The 24,331-nt window shown below is 45.6% G+C and overlaps 2 protein-coding genes and 1 long non-coding RNA gene across 6 annotated transcripts in view; 1 reads left to right on the top strand and 2 right to left on the bottom strand.

Moving 5' to 3' along the window:
- The window catches only part of LOC121566307 (max-binding protein MNT-like), a 41,209-nt gene extending 40,004 nt beyond the window's left edge, over positions 1-1,205 (bottom strand). Inside the window, exon 1 of one of the 2 annotated variants that reach the window (XM_041876419.2) lies at positions 963-1,205. In XM_041876419.2, coding sequence (XP_041732353.1) covers positions 963-1,035 — 73 coding nt within the window. In that variant the 5' untranslated portion in view covers positions 1,036-1,205. The remainder of the gene's footprint in view (positions 1-962) is intronic. The other variant, XM_041876417.2, reaches the window with a different exon arrangement.
- A 183-nt stretch (positions 1,206-1,388) lies between these two features.
- Positions 1,389-13,802, top strand: LOC121566377. The gene is made up of 3 exons (XR_006000867.2): positions 1,389-1,979; positions 2,536-2,686; positions 13,654-13,802. It is a non-coding gene; the product is annotated as an uncharacterized LOC121566377 (long non-coding RNA).
- Positions 7,958-24,331, bottom strand: part of LOC121566331 (RNA N6-adenosine-methyltransferase mettl16) — a 32,361-nt gene continuing 15,987 nt past the window's right edge. For all 3 annotated transcript variants that reach the window (XM_041876424.2, XM_041876430.2, XM_041876434.2), the window contains exons 4-10: positions 23,338-23,478; positions 23,020-23,135; positions 22,666-22,808; positions 19,253-19,322; positions 17,735-17,824; positions 13,648-13,824; positions 7,958-9,514 (exon numbers count right to left, since the gene is read on the bottom strand). In XM_041876424.2, coding sequence (XP_041732358.1) covers positions 8,810-9,514; positions 13,648-13,824; positions 17,735-17,824; positions 19,253-19,322; positions 22,666-22,808; positions 23,020-23,135; positions 23,338-23,478 — 1,442 coding nt within the window. In that variant the 3' untranslated portion in view covers positions 7,958-8,809. The remainder of the gene's footprint in view (positions 9,515-13,647; positions 13,825-17,734; positions 17,825-19,252; positions 19,323-22,665; positions 22,809-23,019; positions 23,136-23,337; positions 23,479-24,331) is intronic.

Raw genomic sequence — 24,331 nt, 5'->3', positions numbered from 1 at the left:
GCATGCACGTGGTGAAAGGGGCGGTCCCCGTTGCAGATATGGGGCGTAGTCAACTTGGACACGTCACCAGCAACAAGCAAAAAACATTAAGCGATTAGCGCGCTAGCCGAAGGTTCCTTTACTAGGAATGTTCTATATAGCCTACGTTTCAGTTTAAAAAGTGGCATGTACGAAATCACATACATGTAAAATTGTATTCATACAATCATTTTAGTAATTCAAAAGAATGATTGAGCGCCACAGTAGCCGAGAGAGAAACCTGAATCTGTCATATGATCCCCTGCTGTCAGGTCAGATGATGTAAAACGGCTTTAGCACTCCCGTCGCCACCGCCCTTTACTGCGAGGAGTTGTTTTTTTAATGTAAAAATAATGAATGAAGGTTACTATACGACTTTAAAAGCGGTCGCTAAATGTTAACGTTACAGGGTTTTTACCGAAAGATCATAGTTGGTAACGGTGTTGCAAATAAACATGATCGTTTCAAGATTTGATAAAAGGCGCGTCGATCGACGAGTCTGTAATGCAGTAGAATTCACATGGCTACATTGTGTCCTGTCACACATCCAAATGATACATTTGTAGCCAACTTCTTAGAACAAGGATCCACTCTGAAATAGGCTAACGTTACCATATGAAATCACACCTCAAATTACTCAAGGAATTTAACTCAGTAAAGCCAACTATATAGTCGAGACAAGGACGTCTGATTAGTCTCGACCCCCAACGCAAACAAAAGGCAATACAAATCAACTGTGCGCGTAATCTTAAATAATAAATCAACATTATTTTTATGGTACAAAATGTCAATTTACATTGAGGTAAAATGCATGCAGATGATCTTCCCCCAGTAAAAAGATCTTATAGATTTGACACATCTAAATAACTAATTCGTTTGATCCTTTCAAGTCCAAACGTTGAAAGCCTCTAAAATACCTATAATTGATTGTAACCTTTACATACCACGTGCCTTCTGTTGTTGCTGGGCTTGCAATTCCAAAAACTTGGCTGCTTCTAAAAGCGTCTCGATGCTCATTTCTTCTACGTATTGGAAACAAAATGTTACAAGCAAAAATTAAGCGAATGTTACAGGGTATGCACTTTATTTTTCAGTGTAAGGATCCAGTCTTTCAGTCAGCAAAACTGAAGAAAACGGTAATCGGATACCCCTCGTAGAAACTCTTCCACATACGTAGATGAGTTGCAACAAGATGGCGCTAAGAGCAGTAGGTAACAAATCAGGACCAAAAGCATACAATTTACGACCGCCCACACATGTGTTCCCTCCCATCCACTGAAATGACAAAGAAAACACTAAATGGAGTATTGGAATGGAATGACATACTGACATTTATTTTAATGAAAGACGAAGCATGAACCTTTCAAAAAAATTGCAAGTCGTTCATCAGTTGCATTTTCACAAATCAGCATGTTGATTCAAACAGTTGTTTCAACATTGAATTTAATAATGCTATGATTAACACAAACTGTACGTTTGATCATGGAATTCTAATCCACGATTTATCTGTATCCGTTCACGACAAGACGTTTATATATTATTAACATATCATTGCCTAATAGCCAATCACCAGGGAGAACAACAAGGTATTGAGCTTGCACACATGGGCAAACTAGTGCAGTAGCCATCATTCGCATATTATGATTCGGTCTCCAGGTCAGTGGCCTCAGCGATCATTTACCGCCATACATGTATTAGTCATCACAGGTGTCTGTTTAAAGTAATGCAATGGGAAACGTAATTTGTTGACTGTGTTGCAACCATTTGCAGTATCTGCCCTCATAAATGTACCATTAGTAATACGAAGGGCGTGGTGGAATGGTTAATTCACAAACAACGTGGTACTGGCGGGGCGGCTTTAAACGAGAGCAATTCGAACGTTTGCTATATAAAGAGACAGTACGCCTTTCCCGCCACATGGCCGAGCGTCGACGACCTTGAGCCAACTGTCTGGCTGTTCGGTGAGTAGTAATTTTTCTCAGTTAAACTATGAGTAGTAACTGCACTTTTGCTTTGTAGACAGCATACCCCTTGCATGTAGGTAATTAACAATCATGTATCTTTATGCTTGTTTGTGGGTTTTACTGGATTGATAGCTATTCAACTGTTTTTCAAGATCACCTGTACCATAAATTCAAACCAGTCATTTAAACGTGACACCTCCTCTTGTGGATGGAAGCAACCATGATGTGACAAAAATATAGACACACAAGCCTGTTGTAATCAACACACTGCTGTTCTACTTTTAACACTGACATCACATGATTTTCACACACAGGAACTGATCAAGTCAAAGTCCTGCGGTGTGTGGGTGTATGTGTCCTCAGAACACACAGCAATATGAGCAGGAAGTCAATATTGGCCTCTTTTAAAGCACCACTATGTGATCGTGACAGACACAGTTGCACTCACACAGAGCTGTGAACTCAGAAACGTACATATACACGCACACTGTGTCTTTACAGCTGCACCATCGAGCACATCCTGACTGGTTGTATCCCTGTCTGGTTGCCAAAGACTCCAGCCACCCGAGACATGGACTATTCTCCATGCACACATCCGACAGGTGGTACCGGTGCATCAAGGCTCAGACCAACAGACTCCGAAACCACTTCTATCCCCTGGCCCTAAGACTGGTAAATGGCTAACAACTACTGCTCTCCCTCAGGTGATCCACACAGACTCTACGCCCATCCACTGGTCTCTATCAACTGACACACACGTTGCTGACACCATCAAATCAAATCAAATCAAATTTTATTGGTCACATGCGCCGAATACAACAAGTGCAGACATTACAGTGAAATGCTTACTTACAGCCCTTAACCAACAGTGCGTTTATTTTAAACAAAAAAAGTAAGAATAAAACAACAACAAAAAAAAGTGTTGAGAAAAACAAAGAGCAGAAGTAAAATAAAGTGACAGTAGGGAGGCTATATATACAGGGGGGTAACGGTGCAGAGTCAATGTGCGGGGGCACCGGCTAGTTGAGGTAGTTGAGGTAATATGTACATGTGGGTAGAGTTAAAGTGACTATGCATAAATACTTAACAGAGTAGCAGCAGCGTAAAAAGGATGGGGTGGGGGGCAGTGCAAATAGTCCGGGTAGCCATGATTAGCTGTTCAGGAGTCTTATGGCTTGTGGGTAGAAGCTGTTGAGAAGTCTTTGGACCTAGACTTGGCACTCCGGTACTGCTTGCCGTGCGGTAGCAGAGAGAACAGTCTATGACTAGGGTGGCTGGAGTCTTTGACAATTTTGAGGGCCTTCCTCTGACACCGCCTGGTATAGAGGTCTTGGATGGCAGGGAGCTTTGCCCCAGTGATGTACTGGGCCGTACGCACTACCCTCTGTAGTGCCTTGCGGTCAGAGGCCAAGCAGTTGCCATACCAGGCGGTGATGCAACCAGTCAGGATGCTCTCGATGGTGCAGCTGTAGAATTTGAGGATCTGAGGACCCATGCCAAATCTTTTTAGTCTCCTGAGGGGGAATAGGCTTTGTCGTGCCCTCTTCACGACTGTCTTGGTGTGCTTGGACCATGATAGTTCGTTGGTGATGTGGACACCAAGGAACTTGAAGCTCTCAACCTGTTCCACTACAGCCCCGTCGATGAGAATGGGGCGTGCTCAGTCCTCTTTTTTTTCCTGTAGTCCACAATCATCTCCTTTGTCTTGGTCACGTTGAGGGAGAGGTTGTTGTCCTGGCACCACACGGCCAGATCTCTGACCTCCTCCCTATAGGCTGTCTCATCGTTGTCGGTGATCAGGCCTACCACTGTTGTGTCGTCGGCAAACTTAATGATGGTGTTGGAGTCGTGCCTGGCCATGCAGTCATGGGTGAACAGAGAGTACAGGAGGGGACTGAGCACGCACCCCTGAGGGGCCCCCCGTGTTGAGGATCAGTGTGGCAGATGTGTTGTTACCTACCCTTACCACCTGGGGGCGGCCCGTCAGGAAGTCCAGGATCCAGTTGCAGAGGGAGGTGTTTAGTCCCAGGATCCTTAGCTTAGTGATGAGCTTAGAGGGCACTATGGTGTTGAATGCTGAGCTGTAGTCAATGAATAGCATTCTCACGTAGGTGTTCCTCTTGTCCAGGTGGGAAAGGGCAGTGTGGAGTGCGATAGAGATTGCATCATCTGTGGATCTGTTGGGGCGGTATGCAAATTGGAGTGGGTCTAGGGTTTCTGGGATTATGCTGTTGATGTGAGCCATGACCAGTCTTTCAAAGCACTTCATGGCTACAGACGTCAGTGCCACGGGTCGGTAGTCATTTAGGCAGGTTATCTTAGAGTTCTTGGGCACGGGGACTATGGTGGTCTGCTTGAAACATGTTGGTATTACAGACTCGGTCAGGGACATGTTGAAAATGTCAGTGAAGACACTTGCCAGTTGGTCAGCACATGCTCGGAGTACACGCCCTGGTAATCCGTCTGGCCCAGCGGCCTTGTGAATGTTGACTTGCTTAAAAGTCTTACTCACATCGGCTACGGAGAGCGTGATCACATAGTCGTCCGGAACAGCTGGTGCTCTCATGCATGCTTCAGTGTTGCTTGCCTCGGGCGAGCATAGAAGTGGTTTAGCTCGTCTGGTAGGCTTGTGTCACTGGGCAGCTCGCGGCTGTGCTTCCCTTTGTAGTCTGTAATAGTTTTCAAGCCCTGCCACATCCGACGAGCGTCAGAGCCAGTGTAGTATGATTCAATCTTAGACCTGTATTGACTCTTTGCCTGTTTGATGGTTCGTCGGAGGTCATAGCGGGATTTCTTATAAGCTTCCGGGTTAGAGTCCCGTTCCTTGAAAGCCATACACATACAGCTACACACACACCTACGCTGCTGCTATAATGATTGGATTTATTACTACCATAACGCTACTGTTCATTGATTAGATATTATTACGATCAAATCAAATTGTCACATACGTGTTTAGCAGATGTTTTTGCGGGTGTAGCGAAATGCTTGTGCTTCTAGCTCCGACTGCAGTAATATCTACATTTAAGTCATTTAGCAGACACTCTTATCTAGAGCGACATACAGTTCAACAAGTAATATCTAACAATTTCACAACATATACCCAATACGCACAAATCTAGTAAGGAATGGAATTAAAAATAAATACAAATAATATAAATACAAATAATGTGTGTGTATGTATATATATATATATATATACACACACGGACAAGCAATGACAGAGCGGCATGGACTTAAGATACAGTAGAATATTATAGAATACAGTGGGGAGAACAAGTATTTGATACACTGCCGATTTTGCAGGTTTTCCTACTTACAAAGCATGTAGAGGTCTAATTTTTATCATAGGTACACTTCAACTGTGAGAGACGGAATCTAAAACAAAAATCCAGAAAATCACATTGTATGATTTTTAAGTAAATAATTTGCATTTTATTGCATGACATAAGTATTTGATCACCTACCAACCAGTAAGAATTCCGGCTCACAGACCTGTTAGTTTTTCTTTAAGAAGCCCTCCTGTTCTCCACTCATTACCTGTATTAACTGCACCTGTTTGAACTCGTTACCTGTATAAAAGACACCTGTCCACACACTCAATCAAACAGACTCCAACCTCTCCACAATGGACAAGACCAGAGCGCTGTGTAAGGACATCAGGTTTAAAATTGTAGACCTGCACAAGGCTAGGATGGGCTACAGGACAATAGGCAAGCAGCTTGGTGAGAAGGCAACAACTGTTGGCACAATTATTAGAAAATGGAAGAAGTTCAAGATGACGGTCAATCACCCTCTGTCTGGGGCTCCATGCAAGATCTCACCTCGTGGGGCATCAATGATCATGAGGAAGGTGAGGGATCAGCCCAGAACACCACGGCAGGACCTGGTCAATGACCTGAAGAGAGCTGGGACCACAGTCTCAAAGAAAGCCATTAGTAACACACTACGCCGTCATGGATTAAAATCCTGCAGCGCACGCAAGGTCCCCCTGCTCAAGCCAGCGCATGTCCAGGCCCGTCTGAAGTTTGCCAATGACCATCTGGATGATCCAGAGGAGGAATGGGAGAAGGTCATGTGGTCTGATGAGACAAAAATAGAGCTTTTTGGTCTAAACTCCACTCGCCGTGTTTGGAGGAAGAAGAAGGATGAGTACAACCCCAAGAACACCATCCCAACCGTGAAGCATGGAGGTGGAAAAATCATTCTTTGGGGATGCTTTTCTGCAAATGGGACAGGACGACTGCACCGTATTGAGGGGAGGATGGAAGGGGCCATGTATCGCGAGATCTTGGCCAACAACCTCCTTCCCTCAGTAAGAGCATTGAAGATGGGTCGTGGCTGGGTCTTCCAGCATGACAACGACCCGAAACACACAGCCAGGGCAACTAAGGAGTGGCTCCGTAAGAAGCATCTCAAGGTCCTGGAGTGGCCTAGCCAGTCTCCAGACCTGAACCCAATAGAAAATCTTTGGAGGGAGCTGAAAGTCCGTATTGCCCAGCGACAGCCCCGAAACCTGAAGGATCTGGAGAAGGTCTGTATGGAGGAGTGGGCCAAAATCCCTGCTGCAGTGTGTGCAAACCTGGTCAAGACCTACAGGAAACGTATGATCTCTGTAATTGCAAACAAAGGTTTCTGTACCAAATATTAAGTTCTGTTTTTCTGATGTATCAAATACTTGTTCTCCCCACTGTACATATGAGATGATTAATTCAAGATATGTAAACATTATTAAAGTGACTAGTGTTCCATTTCTTAAAGTGGCCAGTGATTTCAATAGGCAGCAGCAGCCTCTAATGTGCTAGTGATGGCTATTTAACAGTCTGATGGCCTTGATCAAAGCTGTTTTTCATTCTCTCTGTCCCAGCTTTGATGCACCTGTACTGAACTCGCCTTCTGGATGATAGCGGGGTGAACAGGCAGTGGCTCGGGTGGTTGATGTCCTTGATCTTTTTGGCCTTCCTGTGACATTGGGTGCTATAGGTGTCTTGGAGGGCGGGTAGTTTGCCCCCAGTAATGCGTTCGGCAGACTGCACCACCCTCTGGAGAGCCCTGCGGTTGCGGGCGGTGCAGTAGCCTTACCAGGCCGTGATACTGCCCGACAGGATGCTCTCAATTGTGCATCTGTAAAAGTTTGAGGGTTTTAGGTGCCAAGCACAATTTTTTCAGCCTCCTGAGGTTGAAGAGGCTCTGTTGTGCCTTCTTCACCACACTGTCTGTGTGGGTGGACCATTTCAGTTTGTAAGTGATGTGTACGCCAAGGAACTTGAAGCTTTCTACCTTCTCCACGGCGGTCCCGTCGATGTGGATAGGGGGGTGCTGTTTCCTGAAGTCCACAATCATCTCCTTTGTTTTGTTGACGTTGAGTGAGGTTATTTTCCTGGCACCACACTCCCAGAGCCGTCACCTCCTCCCTGTAGGCGGTCTTCGTCATTGTTGATAATCAAGCCTACTACTGTTGTCGTCTGCAAACTTGATGATTGAGTTGGAGGCGTGCGTGGCCACGCAGTCATGGGTGAACAGGGAGTACAGGAGGGGGCTCAGCACGCACCCTTGTGGGGCCCCAGTGTTGAGGATCAGCGAAGTGGAGAGGTTGTTTCCTATCTTCACCACCTGCGGGCGGCCCGTCAGGAAGTCCAGGACCCAGTTGCACAGGGCGGGGTTCAGACCCAGGGCCTCAAACTTAATGATGAGCTTGGAGGATACTATGGTGTTGAATGCTGAGCTATAGTCAATGAACAGCATTCTTACATAGGTATTCCTCTAGTCCAGATGGGATAGGGCAGTGTGCAGTGTGATGGCAATTGCATCGTCTGCGGTAAGCAAATTGAAGTGGGTCTAGGGTGACTGGTAAGGTAGAGGTGATATGATCCTTGACTAGTCTCTCAAAGCACTTCATGATGACAGAGGTGAGTGCTTCGGAGCGATAGTCATTTAGTTCAGTTACCTTTGCTGTCTTGGGTACAGGAACAATGGTGGCCATCTTGAAGCATGTGGGAACGGCAGACTGGGAAAGGGAGAGATTGAATCACTGCATTGTTGGGAAAGAGCCCTCATGGTAAGAATTTCACGGTAGTGTTTAAAACCAGTTGTATCCTGTGCACGTGGCAAATAAACTTTGGGTCCACTGCTGGGCGGCTGTTCCTGGTATTCACTAAATCTCTGCTCAGGAAGTGTGTGTTCGGCTGCGACCTCGTGACAATTGCACGTACAGGCACAGGAAAGACTGGACATCCTGCATTACTAGGAGGTATTGTTCCAGCCAAAGTGTGTGTAGGCAAAGATCATTCATTAACGACTCATCAGGTCTATAAGGCTGTCTAATTTGGCTGGCATTACTTTCTAATTGTGATACTACGACAGGCCACTAATGAAGGTGAAGTGTCTCCCCAGAATGTGTTAAAGCTGTATTTAAATCAACAGGAGGATACAAGTGGATGAGCTGCAGCTATGGACTGCCCTCTTGTGACTGCTTATGGAAACTGCATCCTAGACAAATGAATGTCTGGGATAGACCAGACCACCTGTGTGTAACACTGATTGAACATGGAAATACACATAACTTGTTACTAAAACATACATTTATAAATGTATTTTTTTTTTTTTATCAAACTTTAATTAACTAAAATATTAACTAGTCATTATAACCTTGACATGGAGACTTGCAGTGAAACTGTACTGGATCAGCAAATAAGTATATTTTACACATTCACTTGCTACAAACAGAACAATACGGGTAAGTTATGTTCCCCAAGTCCCTGCCTGTTTGTCTGTACCATTTTCTGCTTAATGAACATTACCCAGTACTACAGGTCAACTATGTTCCATTACATCCCCAGTGGCTTGGCCACCAATTTAAACAGAGTGTTCTTCAGGTAGGTACACAGTTGGTTCATCACGTCCTTGTTTTGGCCTTCCACCCAGTGTATCTCCACGGCAACGTCCTGCTCCTCAGCCTTCACGTAAACCAAGCACTTGAATAGGAAGTGTTGTACAGCGCTGGGGCTCTGTGGCTGCATCACTTCCTGTCCAGAGGCATTGACTTCCTCTTCCTGTGTTTCAGTAGGTACTTCCTGTGGGGTGGTTTCCTGTTTCTGTGTCGTGGTGGGTAGTGCGGTCTGTGCCAGTGTGGTATTGGGTGTTGTAGAGATAGGAGAAGACTCCATGATGACATCCTCCTCTGTCCCACTGTTCTCTACTGGGACACAGATGACCCCCTGAGAGTCGGCTCCATCGGCCCTGTTGGTCCCTGACTGTGGAACACTGCCTGGCCCCTGTGCTGCTGTCGGAGTGTGTAAATCTGAGTGTGAGCTATCCGGGGTGTGTGTAGAGGAGTGCTGCTGGCTCTGTGGGTGCTGGGCTGTGGCTGAGGAAAGGGTGGTAGAAGTACCACTGGGGGGTGCTCTGGGCAGCTCTCTGAGGTGTCGGCCCTGGTCTCTGCGTCTCTGTCTCCTGTGGATCCAGGTGTTCTCCACAGCCGTCACGAACAGACTCTGCTCCTTCCTCCCACAAGGGACACGCTTGTGCAGCACCTGCAGAACACAGATGACACGGTTGCTGTGTATTTTGAGTCTACAATCTATGATTTGTATACCTCTGTTGGAGAAACTGGGTTAGGGTGTGTGTTTGCAGTAAGGTATAAAGATAATAAAAGATAATATGCCATTTAGCAGACGCTTTTATCCAAAGCGACTTACAGTCATGCGTGCATACATTTTGTGTATGGGTGGTCCCGGGGATCGAACCCACTACCTTAGCGTTACAAGCGCCGTGCTCTACCAGCTGAGCTACAGAGGACCACTGAAAATTATTTTCCATCCCGAAAAATATGTATTTTTCAAATGTATGTCCATGAATGAGTTGTGTACATGTAAATGCTTAAGGAGTTGTCTGTGTGTGGTGCCTAAGTGAGTGTGGACTTGTGATGTGTGTTTCGGAGTGTTTTTGTAATTGCTGTATGTGTCAGGGTTTTTTCTGCATAGAAAAGTATTGGGCGGGCTGCCTAAGTCCAAACAGTAATAAAAAAAACGTATTTGAAAAATACATATTTTTCGGGATGGAAAATAATTTTCAGTGTAAATATAAAACGACTAAAACCATATTTAAAAAGTATGTAGAAATGATAATGGACCTATTTTTTTTTTTTGTATAAGCTAGACAGTCAGGGAGAATCTAAAATTCAAATAATGACGGATTCAGGAGTATTTTGGGGCCCAATTGATTTCCTTATGTTTGAGCATTAGAACTAGTGCTGAGCGATTAACCAAAACATTGAATTTTTTTAACAACTAATTGACCGATGTCCATTCAATTATTTGAATTCCATTTTCAGATCAAGCCCGAACTGTGGGAGTTAGTAAGGAGCTGTAGTTTCCAACAGTCCAATATTCTACATAGTTTAGTGCAGAAAATGTGGTAATTAACTACAATGACCATAATCCATTACGTGCCTACTTGTGGGGTCTGTGTGCTGTGTTTCTTTTATGCCTGCTACATTAGGTTAGTGTGGGGTAGACACAGCGAGAGAGAATCGCTGAGGGATAGAGAGGAGTTGCTTCGCGGTATCTCTACCTGAAAATACATTATCTAAGTGACTGATGGTTGGTATTCAGCAGTCATAAAAGTATGCCTGATATACTTTGAAGTACTACTAAAATAGTGATTTTTGTCAGACAGCAGCTCTTTAGAGATGAGATGATCACGTGGAATGTAATAAAATCATCAAATAAAACAAATGTAATAATGCCTATAGAAAGTCTACACCACCTTGAATATTTTTTCAAATTTTGTTGCTTTACAAAGTGGGATTGAAATAGATTTATTAGCAATTTTTTGTCATTGACGTTATGGAGTATTTTGTGTAGATCAAAGTGAAAAAATATAGCCGTTGCATAACTATTCACCCCTTTTGTTTTAGGCAAGCCTAAATTAATTCAGAAGTAAAATTTGGCTTAACAAATCACAAGTTATATGGACTCACTGTGTGAAATAATAGGGGTTGACATTTTTTTATGACTAACCCTTCCTCTGTCCCCCATACAAACAACATCTGTAAGGTCTCTGTCAAGTATTGAATATCAAGCACAGGTTAAACGAAAGCCAGTGATTGGTAGATGGGTAACAATAACAAATCAGACATTGAAAGGCTCTTTAAGAATGGTCAAGTTAATAATTATGCTCTGGATGATGTATTAAACCACCCAGACACATCAAAGATGCAGTCGTCCTTTTGAACTGAAGGACAGGAAGGAAACTGCTTAGGGATGTCACCATGAGGCCATTGGTGATTTTAAAACAGCTACAGAGTTCAATGGCTGTGATGGGAGAAAACTGAGGATGGATCAACATTGTAGTGACTTCACAATAATGACCTAAATGACAGAGTGAAAAGAAGAATACAAAATATTCCAAAACATGTGTGCAAAAGACACTAAAGTAATACGGCAAAAACACACCTTTTGGCCTAAATGCAAAGCCTTATGTTTGGGGCAAATCCAACAACAGATCAGTGAGTAACTGCCTCCTTGTTTTCAAGCATGGTGGTGGCTGCATCATGGTATGGGTATGCTTGACATAGGCAAAGACTGGGGAGTTTTCCAGGATGAAAAGAAACGGGATGGAGCTAAGCACTAGAGGAAACACTGGAGTTGCTTATCAAGAAGACAGTGAATGTTCCTGAGTGGGCAAGTTACAGTTTTGACTTAAATCTGCTTGAAAATCTATAGCAAGTCTTGAAAATGGTGTCTAGCCATGATCCAACACCTTGACAGAACTAAGAATTTTGTGCAAATATTGAACAATATATACTTTTTCTTCCACTTTGACAGAGTATTTTGTGTAGCTTGTTGACAAAAAATTACAATTAAATAATAAACTACATGACCAAAAGTATGTGGACACCTGCTCGTCAAACATCTAATTCCAAAATCATGGGCATTAATATGGAGTTGGTCCCCCCTTTGCTGCTATAACAGCCTCCACTCTTCTAAGAAGGCTTTCCACTAGATGTTGGAACATTGCTGCAGGGACTTGTTTCCATTCAGCCACAAGAGCAGTAGTGAGGTCGGGCACTGATGTTGGGCGATTAGGCCTGGCTCGCAGTCGGCGTTCCAATTCATCCCAAAGGTGTTCGATGGAGTCGAGGTCAGGGCTCTGTGCAGGCCAGTCAAGTTCTTCCACACAGATCTCGACAAACCATTTCTGTATGGACCTCGCTTTGTGCATAGGGCATTGTCATGCTGAAACAGGAAAAGGCCTTCCCCAAACTGCTGCCACAAAGTTGGATGCACCGAATCGTCTAGAATGTCACTGTATGCAGTAGCATTAAGATTTCCCTTCACTGGAACTAAGGAGCCTAGCCCGAACCATGAAAAACCGCACCAGACCATTATTCCTGCTCCACCAAACTTAACAGCTGGCACTATGCATTGGGGCAGGTAGTGTTTCCTCGCATCCGCCAAACCCAGATTCGTCCGTCGGACTGCCAGATGGTGAAGCGTTATTCATCACTGCAGAGAACGCGTTTCCACTGCTCCAAAGTCCAATGGCAGTGAGCTTTACACCACTCCAGCCGATGCTTGGCATTGCGCATGGTGATCTTAGGCTTGTGTGCGGCTGCTCGGCCATGGAAACCCATTTCATGAAGCTCCTGACGAACAGTTCTTGTGCTGACGTTGCTTCCAGAGGCAGTTTGGAACTCCGTAGGAAGTGTTGCAACTGAGGACAGACAATTTTTACGCGCTACGTGCTTCAGCACTCGGCAGGCCAGTTCTGTGTGGCCTACCACTTCATGGCTGAGCAGTTGTTGCTCCTAGACGTTTCCACTTCAGAATAACAGCACTTACAGTTGACCAGGGCAGCTCTAGCAGGGCAGAAATTTGACAAACTGACTTGTTGGAAAGGTGGCATCCTAGGACGGTGCCACGTTGAAAATCACTGAGCTTTTCAGTAAGGCCATTCTACTGCCAATGTTTGTCTATGTAGATTGCATGGCGGTGTGCTCAATTTTATACACCTGTCAGCAACGGGTGTGGCTGAAATAGCCGAATCCACTAATTTGAAGGGGTGTCCACATACTTTTGTATATACAGTGTATTACATCGCACTTTGTAACGCAACAAAATGTGAAAAAAAAGTTCAACAGGGTGTAGACTTTTTATAGGTATACACAAGAACAAAAATATTTTATTAAAGTAATGTGAATAAATTATGGTTAATAATTGATTAAGCAGTAATGGGCAGTCACTACCATCATGGGACTTTTATTAATTGTTTTATTCTGTGTTATAGCATTCAACCCACATAATGCATTGTGCATGTAATGTTTTTTTAAATTTTTATAATCTAAATTGAAAACAGTGATTTTTTTAAATAATCGAGCTGAAACAGACCTCAAAAAGCAGTAATCGCTCAGCACTAATAATAACACAGCATAAGCCATGGAAAAATGCGTAGAATTGCAGGAAATTCATTTTTAAACCGCAACATTTTCTCAGCTCCATGGCAAAATGTGTAGAATTGCAGGAAATCAGCTTTAAAAACAGCAAAATTTGCTCTCCCCTGCCAAGATGGGTGCCTTTAAAATTCTTGCCCACAGGCCTGGGTCGACCACGCCCACCAACTAAGCCCGTTTTTGATCCTGAAAAACCCCTGTGTGTGTGTTTACCTTTAGGTCACTGAGTGTCTTCTCCAGCCAGGCAGTGATGGTCTCTACAGGCCTGGGGTTGGAGGGACAGCCTATAGAGGAGGCCTGGGACTGCAGCTCCTTCACTGTGGGCTGCAGCAGCATGAAGGACAGTGGCTTACGAGACTTCTCCAGCTTCCTCTTCTTACTGGGGGGAGACTGAGGGGCGGGAGATGGAGAGAGAGTATGTGGGGTTTACCGAAAGAGGTACCATTGTCATAATATTCAATAAAAAACTTCTGGTGAAGACATAGTCACATACTTCAATGCATGTAAAACATTTATTTGGAAAATTTGAATCCATCCTCAACCTGCCCAGATAAATAAAGGGTGATTCATGATGACGTGTGTAAGACTGCTGGCAAATGAACAATCTAAATCCCTACACATTCACAGGTACAGTATGTTGTTCAGACAAGCATGTTAGTCAAACAAATTCACTGGAACAGCATTCGTGAACCTAAAGGTGCTAAAAGACAAGTGTGTCTCAGTTCTACACACTACGGCATTTGACACTCATACTGCACATGCCATCATACATATCTGATGCACTCAAGTTCACTCTGACCTGACACAAAAGTAGTACACTACACACCCTCACAGAGAAACTGACTCAAGTTCACTCTGACCCAAAAGCATGCACAAACACATACAAGCTTAGACATTGACGACGTTGAGTCAACAATAATTTCTAAAGAAGTGAGCTGGTAAAGTCTCACTGTCCTAGTCACCATGGAAACCCCTCTGGATGGCTGGGGAATGATGGATTTAGATGAAGGAGAGGAGAGAAAAACAGATGGAGGTAAGAGGGAGGAGGAGAAGAGAGGAAGCGAAATACTTCAGCTCACTCATTCCGTGTGACAATGAGTGAATGAAAGAAAGAATGTGACAATGAGTGAGTGAAAGGGGGATTGATGGAGAGCGAGAGGAAGTGAAGAGGGAGAGAGAGTCTTGGATTCCTGGACCGGTGATGACTCCTCCTGTCCGTTTAGGCCAGATGAGTCTCTCCCTCGCTCTGTCCCTCCCCATGACTCTGCTCTTTTTCACCCTCCACCCTCCACTCTCCTTCTTAGCTCATCGTAGTGTCATCACATTGAATTGTAAAGGCAAAGAACCACACCAATAACAAAATGGAGTTGGCAATATCAAAACACACCGCAAGGGGGAGCTCCTTCCACGTGATTTAGTCCTACGCCCCTGCATGGACATTGGCCCTGCTGTGCCTTGTCTTGGAGCTGCCACTGGTGCCATGCTGCTATGGTGGAAGCATTCCTTCTCTAAGCAAGTCCCCACATAATAATACCACAGGGCTCTACCTTATACAAACAACAGTGCTATAGGTCAATAAAATCCTATTTAAATGCACCTGATTGCCAGATCGGGTCTGCAGTGAAACAATGCAATAATGACATGTCAGTCAATCAGTCAGACAATATGGCCAACTGACCTGCACAGAATGGATGACTGGACTTCGACCTTCAGACTGGTCCTAGATAAGTTCTCTGTTACCGGTTATCCTGTGAGATAACGTAATTTGTGTGGTTGTATACTTACTGTATGAAATACTTGAATGAAGACAGTCATGTTTAATTCAAGTATTCTCTTTCCATAGAAAACATGTGTTATCAGACTGGTCAATAGAGAAAGAATTGAGTGTGTCTAGACTCAGACCTGGACTTGGGCTCGATTTAAGATTGCATGGCTCAAAGGAACCAATAGAACAATCGCAAAACTACTAGCCCCCCCGCCCATCTGGCACTCCAGGAAAGCTAAAGCAAACTAAAGACTTCAAATAGTATTTGAACCCAGGTCTGTCTAGTGAGTCTATACCAGCCAGGCCTTGTTATAGCTGCTTCATGTGTTCCTTATTGTTTCCCAGCCCTTCTCTCTCTGCTCAGTAAGCCCCTGCAGCTCAAAGGAAGAGGAAAAAAATCAATACAATCCATCAAGGATTGCAGCCAGTCTGTCTGTACAGCACATCCTTGACATAGATACACACACAGTAACGCAGTACACACACTCAAATGCACGTACACACACAGATTCATACACAAAGAGATAAACATACACTCCTAGACAAAAGCACACACAGAAAAACACTTACACACGCCCACAAGCACATACACAAAAAGCACAGACAGGAAAGAACACCTCTCCTCATCTAGTCTGATTCATTTTTACCCTCTCTCTCTCCCTCCCTTTCCCTTTCAATCTTTCTCTCTATTATTAATCTGACTCACCCACTCCCACCTCCTCATACACTCATGTGTGCCCAGTCCACACACATGAGAAAGATAGCTTTCTGTATTCTGTTTTGACCACACCTTGCTCTAGTTGTCTAGTGTAGCCAGACTGTCTGTGTTTCTCTCTCTCTAGCAGCCAGTCTGCCCCAATTGTCCAACCAGGACTCAAGCCTGGGAGCTCAGCTCAACAAACAGAGCCCCAGCATGGCTCCCTAGATAATAGGCCAGGGTTCTTCAATTCCGGTCCTGGAGGGCCGAAACACCTCTGATTTTCATCCTCTCCTTCTAATCAGGGGCTAATTCAGACCTGGGACACCAGGTGAGTGCAATTAACTACCAGGTAGAAATAAAAAACAAGTGTTTCGGCCCTCCAGGACCGGAATTGAAGAACCCTGTAATAGGCCATTATTCAATTACTGACCACACACACAGACAGATCAGCAGAAGAGAGATGGCCATTTAACCAAATCCCACTCAATCCCCCCTTTTCCTCTCCCTGTGGGGCCTCCAGAACCTCTTGTTCCTGTTGACCTCTGACCCCTCCCTAACCCCGCCCCCTACTGTAAATCTTCTCCTGACTGGCTGCATACCAGACACGCCCCCTGCTCTGGGCCCACAGTGTCACATGACACTCAGAGAACACAGAGACCAACAACAACAACAGAATGAAACAGTATGAAAATGTATGCACTCTAACTGTAAGTCGCTCTGGATAAGAGCGTCTGCTAAATGACTAAACGCTCTCTCTGATTCTCTCATTTCTTGTTCTCTCTAATTCTCTCTCCAAGTCTCCTTTTATGGTCTTTGTACCTTCTCTCTCCCCATCTCTCCACTGTGCTCAGTCTGTTTCTAGCTCTCCCCTCCCTCTGTAATGAAGGGATCAGATTATGTCCATGTGCCTGGTGAGACACTTCCTGCATTACACATCAGTCAGACATACACACACAGGTGTGGGGTCATCCACACACTCCTCCCCAGTCTGCCTGGTAATGACGCAGTGCTCCACTGTGTAAAGAGAGGAGAGAGGAGGAGAGGGCAGTAAAATGTAGGCCAATCTTTCTGCTCAACTGCCTTTGTGGTGAAAGGCAAACGAGACTACACAAATTCTACTGAGACCAAATAAGTCCTTCATATACTGTAACACTCCACGTTCCACCCCCACGCCCCTCTAGCTCCCTTTTTACTCTCGCTCTTATGCCTAATATTTCCAGCTTTCACACTCTCACATTGATCTCTATGGTGCGCTTTGCTCACTCTTCTCTCTCCCCCTCTCATTCTATCACACCCTCAGTGGCCCAAGAGCCTAATGGCATGGCGTGCATGTGCGCACACTCCTGCCCCGGCAACTGTTGCCTGGATACAGCAAATTAGGGGAGGGACGCAAGCATCTCCCCAGGGTGGGTTGAGTGCTGCCTGCGTTCCCTAATGAAATGGGCTGGGGAGTGGAGTGGGATGGGCCGCAAATGCATTATTAAGGAAGTGTGGGGAGGTTGGGAACGTCTGGAAAAGCAGCAGGGGTATAGTTAGGACATGCCCCTGGATGACTGGGAATGAGGGAGGGAGAAGAAGGGGAGAGAGAGAGAGAAAGAACGACAGAAAGAGAGAAAGCACGAGAGAGAGAAAGAACGAGAGAGAAAGAACGCGAGAGAGAGAAAGCACGCGAGAGAGAGAAAGCATGCGAGAGAGAGAAAGCACGCGAGAGAGAGAGAAAGAACGAGAGAGAGAGAACGAGAGAAAGCACGAGAGAGAGAGGTGATGCCATGCTTATGCCTTCCTCCTCTTCCACTGTAGATGAACTGGTTGGGAGAGGACCCAAGGGAGCTTACCGGAACAGTAACGTCATCATAGAAACTCCAGGCCAGTGCCCAGCGCATGGTCCGTCCCTGGCAGAACTCTGTGTGGGTCACTTTGGGCACCTGGGAATGGAAACAGACCGATACAGAGAACATTAGACAACGCTAATAGAGCAGACAACACCAACAAGCGTTAGCAATACAGGACACTTTCACACACACAGTGCTTACAGTGCCAGAGCTGAGCACTCGTGAGAAGACGTGGGGGAAAAGATCAGTGTAAGTCTCTTGAATAGTATTCACTATCCACTTGATACCACCTCCCTACACACACTCACAATCAATATGTGGTGGGTTTCAGTGGGGAATGTGCCCCAGAGATACAGGTCAAAGGTCAGGGAAATGGATCTCAGCGGCAAGAAGATGCATCGCTCTATGAGAGCATCGCTCCATGTTGACCCCTAAACACTCACCAAATTAACCAAGCAGCGAGAAAGAACGAGGAAGATAGAGAAAAGCGAGAAAGAGAGATAGAGGGCGCAAACAGCATTAGCATATTCATTAGGTCTCCTATTACGCCCCCACCCTCTTGCCTGCGCTGGATGTTGGCCAAGGATGCACTCACACTAATGAGCAGTGACACGCAGCAACAGCCCTCTGACACCTCTGGAGGAGGATTCTGGGATGGTCCTCCCCAGTGATTGACATGGTGTGTGTGTGTGTGTATGTGTGTGTGTGTGTGGTTAACACCCTTGGGAGCTGCTGCGATGCCATTCTTGTGCCAGCCATCCCCAGTGAATGGGTCTCATAATTTCATAGGTAAGCGACTGGCACAGCGGCACAGGGCTGGAGACTAACCTCTATAGACAGATAGTCAGTCAGTTAGCAGTCATGCGCTAGGGGCTAATAGCTAGGATAATGGCGCTAATGAACGTTAGCGGCGCTGACCGACCGTGTGTGTGTGTGTGTGCATACATACATGTCTGTGTATGTATGCGTACGTGTGTGTGTGTGTGTAATATGTATGTTTGTGTGTGGGCCCTGCCATGCGTTTCAAAGTCACGCAACGCTAATAGAAATCAGCTCAATCAGGTCTGGGCTGTGACATTGCTTAGCCAGCGTATTAGCCAGGCTTGATCCGTTACGGTTCCGAAGGTATCTGATCCCCTTCTTCCGTCTCAGAGGAGGTTTTAGATGGTTGGAGGGAGCTCATTCAACACTCCATTACCTCACCTTGTCATTGGGTATATATGGGGCATCCGGGTATGTTAACGCATGCCTGGGTTTGGTACATGGCAGTATGAAAATGTATGCACTCACTAACTGTAAGTCGCTCTGGATAAGAGCGTCTGCTAAATGACTAAAATGTAAATGTACAGTACAGTGCATCTGTGTGTTGTAACTGTTTGCGAGTGCTGTGTGTATAAGACTATGTATGAGCATCAAATGTCGCATCGTCGGAGCTCCCATTCTGACGAGTGTCTCAAATATATCCAAGTGTCTGTGTGTGAGCGTGCGTGCACGAATGTGTGTGTGTGTGTGTGCACTCACCCCTTGTTTTCTCAGCTCCTCCTTCAAAGGTGCCAGGCTGCACTTCTTTCCCAGCATGCAACTGTACCACCTGGAAGAAAAATAATCTTAGGAGTGTGTGTCCAGCGACCTGGGCATGAACCCCTGTCTGAGATCAAACAAGCTGCAGATATTGGATATCCCTCTAGCTTCCCTCCATGACTGTTGGAAAAAGATCCTAACTGCCTTTCTGTTTTGTAGTTCTGAGGCAGAGTGGGTAGCTACGATTTCAGCTGTAGTTTTAATGACTGTGAAAGCAAGAGAGAGGCAGGGCTAGAACAACAACAGGGACAGTATGAGTCTCTATGGAGTAACAGAGCTTTGATGTCTCGGGCCTGAGCAGGAGAGCAGATCAATATCTCTCCTCTGCAATGAAGAGATGAGTCTCTGGTAATCAATACAACAGCATATAGAGCCTCAGTACTATCCAGCAGGGAGAAATAGACTGGGACAAACCTAGCAGGGAGTCAATCTGGATAGGAAAACAAACTAAACAATGTATGACAAACCTCGTCTGATTGGGTTGCCCTCATGTCTAGATTAATTAGGCCTAGATACTATATACAGTGGGGAGAACAAGTATTTGATACACTGCCAATTTTGCAGGTTTTCCTACTTACAAAGCATGTAGAGGTCTGTAATTTTTATCAAAATGTAACACTAAGATCATATTTTATAACTTAGCTAGTCATGTTGGCAATACAACAAGCTTTCAAATGCTTTTAGAACCATCTGACCCAGATTGTGATTTATAATGGAATGTTTTTGGATTGCGTAAACAACAGTAATTGTGTGATGGCGGGGTTGCAGGGTTGTGTTCCAAACAAAACTACTACAAGTGTGCTTGCTCTAGTTCCTCAATGGCACAGCTAGGAGAGCACAAAAAAGCACCTTATAGTTGAAGACTCTTCTTTGAGTCATAAAAGTGCATTAAAATTGCTTAGGAACTGTGCACACTTGGAGAGGTGGTTGGCCACTTGGAGACACCAGTTAGTCCTCCCACTCAAACCCTTGGCATTGTTTTGTCTTATGTTGCACCTACCCCACATTTTCCAGGAATATTCTTATACTGTTACTCAATGTTTAATATTTTGTTATCAACAAATGTGGCAAAAAGTACAGTAAATGTAAAATGCACATAAAATCAACAGTGTAATGTTTGGATTCAGTCTTGTATCAGGTGAACTGTTGTGTACTCACCTTTTGCCTAATAATTGTCCTATTATCTCCAAACTGTTCCCAATCAATTGCTACCATGGTTATGCATATTCTTTTCATATTTCTTCTGTAAGAAACATTTCAATGTAGCCCTATCCATATAGGCCAATTCCCACAAGTCTAAAGGGTTAAAAGGGGAGAGGAAACCCAGGACCTTTACACAGCACATAGACTACTACAGCCAACCAGATTTGAAAAAGGTTTTGAATAAATGTTTAATTAAATAAAATAAGAATGTAGGTGATCTCAATGACATTCATTGAAAGCACTGAAAGGTTTGGGAACTGGCACAGGAAACAAGCCCACTACAAAGTGTACACTGTGTTTGAGGGCAACACACAACACAAAAACCAATCTGGCTAGATATTTAACAAAAAATGCCAGATGAGCTTGATGGCATTCACTAAAAGCCTTGAAAGATTGGGGAAGAGCCTACTCAGAGAAGCGCCTGCAGAATGGGGTTAGGGGTAAGGGTGGGAGTGGTGGGGGTGAGAGGGTTTTGGGTAGGGTTGGGGGCGCAAAGGCCTCGCCTCAAGTGGCACCATGAAATATTGAGGACCTCTAATATCCCCAGATGTCCCCCACTTTGTCATGCAGCGAGGAGGCTGCTGAGCATTCATGTTAACACACACACACACACACACACACACACACACACACACACACACACACGCGACAGCTTCCTCACTTCCTTCCTCCAGCAAGACCTTCCCTCCCCAAAAAACGAATCTCTCATAGGGGGTCAGACAGAAGCATTCAGATTCTTGGCAGTCATTCATTTCTTTTCAAGCAAACCCCTCCAAGAGCAAAAAGACTGGTGATTACAATGTTATTACCCCCTCCACAAAGATAGTGATTATCATATCAATAACAGACAACGATTAGCAGAGGGCATCACCTTGATAAGGGGGAATCAGGGGAATCAGCTCCTTTTCCTGGCTGGTGGTTGGGGTGTGCGACTGTGCGTGTGTGTGTGTATCTGTGTGTGATAGTCTGGTGAGAGTAATTACAGCTCAGTGTTGTTGAAGAGAAGGGGGGGGTTGGAGAGGGAATGGTGGGTCTCAGAGGATCAATCAGAGGGGCTGGCTTGGTTTCCGTGGACACCTGGCGGTAGCTCTGCTGTCCCAGCATGCAGTGTGTGGAGTGACATCCTGCTACTGCTGCCTTGGCCCCGGCCCCAAACACACTACACACACACACTACAGGAGAGAGGGAGGACAGGAAGGAACAGAAGCGGAAGAGAGGGAGACTAGGGCGGGCACGCCTTCCCCTGTGGCAGACACTCATCTATGATCTCTACACAAGCCAAGCGCACCACACAAGAGTTAACACACAGACACATGCACAGCCAGGCAAACAGACAGAGGGAGACAGACACTTTTCCCCCTGTGAGGGCCACTCAGCTTTCCACTGAAACATATGAGCACACCGACGCACTCACACTCTCTTGTGGTTGACAATCATCTCTCCACACAAAAGTATGTAGTGACACACACAGTTCAACACACACACACCTTCCATGTCAGCCACTTGTCTCCCAGTCACCATGCATGCGTGCGGTCTGATCAACTCTAATAGTGCCTATCCCCCTCTCTCTCTCCCCCTTTCTCTCTCGCTCTCTTTCCCTCTCCTCCCTCCCTCCCTCCCTCCATCCATCCGTGTCTCACTCCACTGCACCACTGACAAGCCTTGTAATTGTGGAGGTGGAGAGTAGTGGTGTGTGTGGAGGGGGTTCTGTACGCCCCACACACACAGCTGTTCCCTGCGGGCGTGCGGATACTGCCAGGGGGTGGGTGACTGTTTACCCCTAATGCCAATTCATTAAACAAACTCTGGGTGACAGCTCCATCCCTGCACCCCATCTGGCCCTGCTCCTGGCCCTGCTCTCCTCCATCAGTGGTCCCCTCTCATCCCTCACCTTTCCTCTCATCCTAAATGAAAGGGTGCATTTGTAACAGACGGTAATGAACAAACACCTAACAACGCCAACTGATAACCATCAGGCTTTTCTATATTATATTTGGGGTTTAGGAAAGTGGCGCATTCATAAAGCATGAGCAATCTGAATCCAGCGTGATGCGATTTTGAACACTTCCTTCTGTGAAGGCTCAGTGTATTGATGGGGACCAATATGTGGTGTTTGTGTGTGCGTGCTGCGTGCTGCGTGTGTCTCTCACCGCAGGCGTGTCTTGAGCTGCAGGCTGTCATGGATGATCCTCTTGACAAACTCCAGCTCTCCGCCCTCAGCCATGATCTCTGTCACACCACCTGTATTCACTGAGCTGGGGGGAGGACGACGAGAGTTCCTGGAATTTACCCCCTGGGGAGAGGAGGATGGAAAGGGAGGGGGGAGGAGAGGGAGGGGGAAAACAGAGGGGCATGGGGAGAAAAAGTAAAGGGTAACAGGAATAAAGTGACAGGAAAAGAAAGGAAGAGAAGATAAATGAGAGAAAAAACAACCAGTGAATAAATGAGATTTATAAAGCTGTTTTTTCAGATACTCAAAACACTTTACATCGAAAGAGGCCTACCTTAGCCTCTAGTTGGTTGGCGAAGAAGGGAGGGTTACACATGCAGAAGTCATAGACGATGGCTGACTCCTCTTTTAAAGCGTCCATTAACAGGGTCTTCTGGGGAACTTTCACCACTGGGACATGAGACAGGACAAGGACACATTATCAACAAGGTTTCAAGCCATCTTCCTTTCAGTAGTACATTACAATGCGACTACCAATGGACAACTTGCCACTGACCTTTGAGGTCAGAGGTTGTTCTGCTCTACGTTCCTGGTGTCTATAAACTATAACAAGTTATAGCCTCTCAGAGCACTACATAGTGAAACAGTTCACCTTTGATGAGGTCTGAGAGGTTGTTCTGCTCTACGTTCCTGGTGGCGTAGTCAAAGCAGATGTCATCTACCTCAGTCGCCAGGTAATGCCAGCCATTCATAGAGGCTCCCAGCAGGGGGTAGATACAGGATGCTCCAGTACCTGGGGATATAACACACTACGTGAGAGACAGGGTGTGTGTCTGAGTGCGTGTCCATAATGGATTAATAAGAGGTGATCCAGACAAACATGATCAGATCATTCAGGCCTAACAGAGACCAGGGCCTCCAATCTAACCGACCACAGTGAGGTCCCCTGGGGCAGTAGCGATGGGTGAGATGGCACCCGGCAGGTCAAGGCTTGGGAGAGTAATGCCCTGTGGCTATCCATCAGGAGAGTGACATCTCCAATCAGCTTACAGAATGGACCAGGCACCAGGGTCACCAATCACTGACCTGTTCGTCTCACTAAGGAGCTAAACTGACACATGTGCACACACATCACACTCTCTGATAGAGCAGGAAACCAGCCATCACATGTGGATGGGGATTTGGCCAGTGATCTCCAGTGGTCCACAGGAAATAGATGGGCCTACAGTACATGTGGGATCTGAAGGTGGAGTGCAGCCATCATGCAGCCCCTCTCTGCCAGTATCCCTGCCAGTCTGTGATGCCCACTAGCAGCCAGCTGCTCTGGGACTAGTAAGAGTCAGCAGGAGTGCGGATCTAGGATCAGGTCCCCCCTGTAATTAAAATCGTATTCATTATGATTTCAAAGGCAAAACTGATCCTATATCAGCACTACTCTAAGACTTCGAACATGTGTCTTGGGCTAGACCTGTGCCAGGCAGCCCCTCTCTGCCAGCCTGTAATGTGCATTGTCAGACAGCCGCCCTTATAGGTTGTTTCCCTAATGGAACCCTATTCCCTATATAGCACACTACTTTTGACCAGGGCCCATTGGGCTTTGGTCAAAAGTAATGCACTATGTAGGGAATAGGGTGCTATTTGGGACG

The sequence above is a fragment of the Coregonus clupeaformis genome, chromosome 5, assembly GCF_020615455.1.
Source record: "Coregonus clupeaformis isolate EN_2021a chromosome 5, ASM2061545v1, whole genome shotgun sequence".
Classification (NCBI taxonomy): domain Eukaryota; kingdom Metazoa; phylum Chordata; class Actinopteri; order Salmoniformes; family Salmonidae; genus Coregonus; species Coregonus clupeaformis.
The sequence above is the reverse complement of the archived record's forward strand: the minus strand, read 5'-3'. Positions and strand labels throughout refer to the sequence as shown.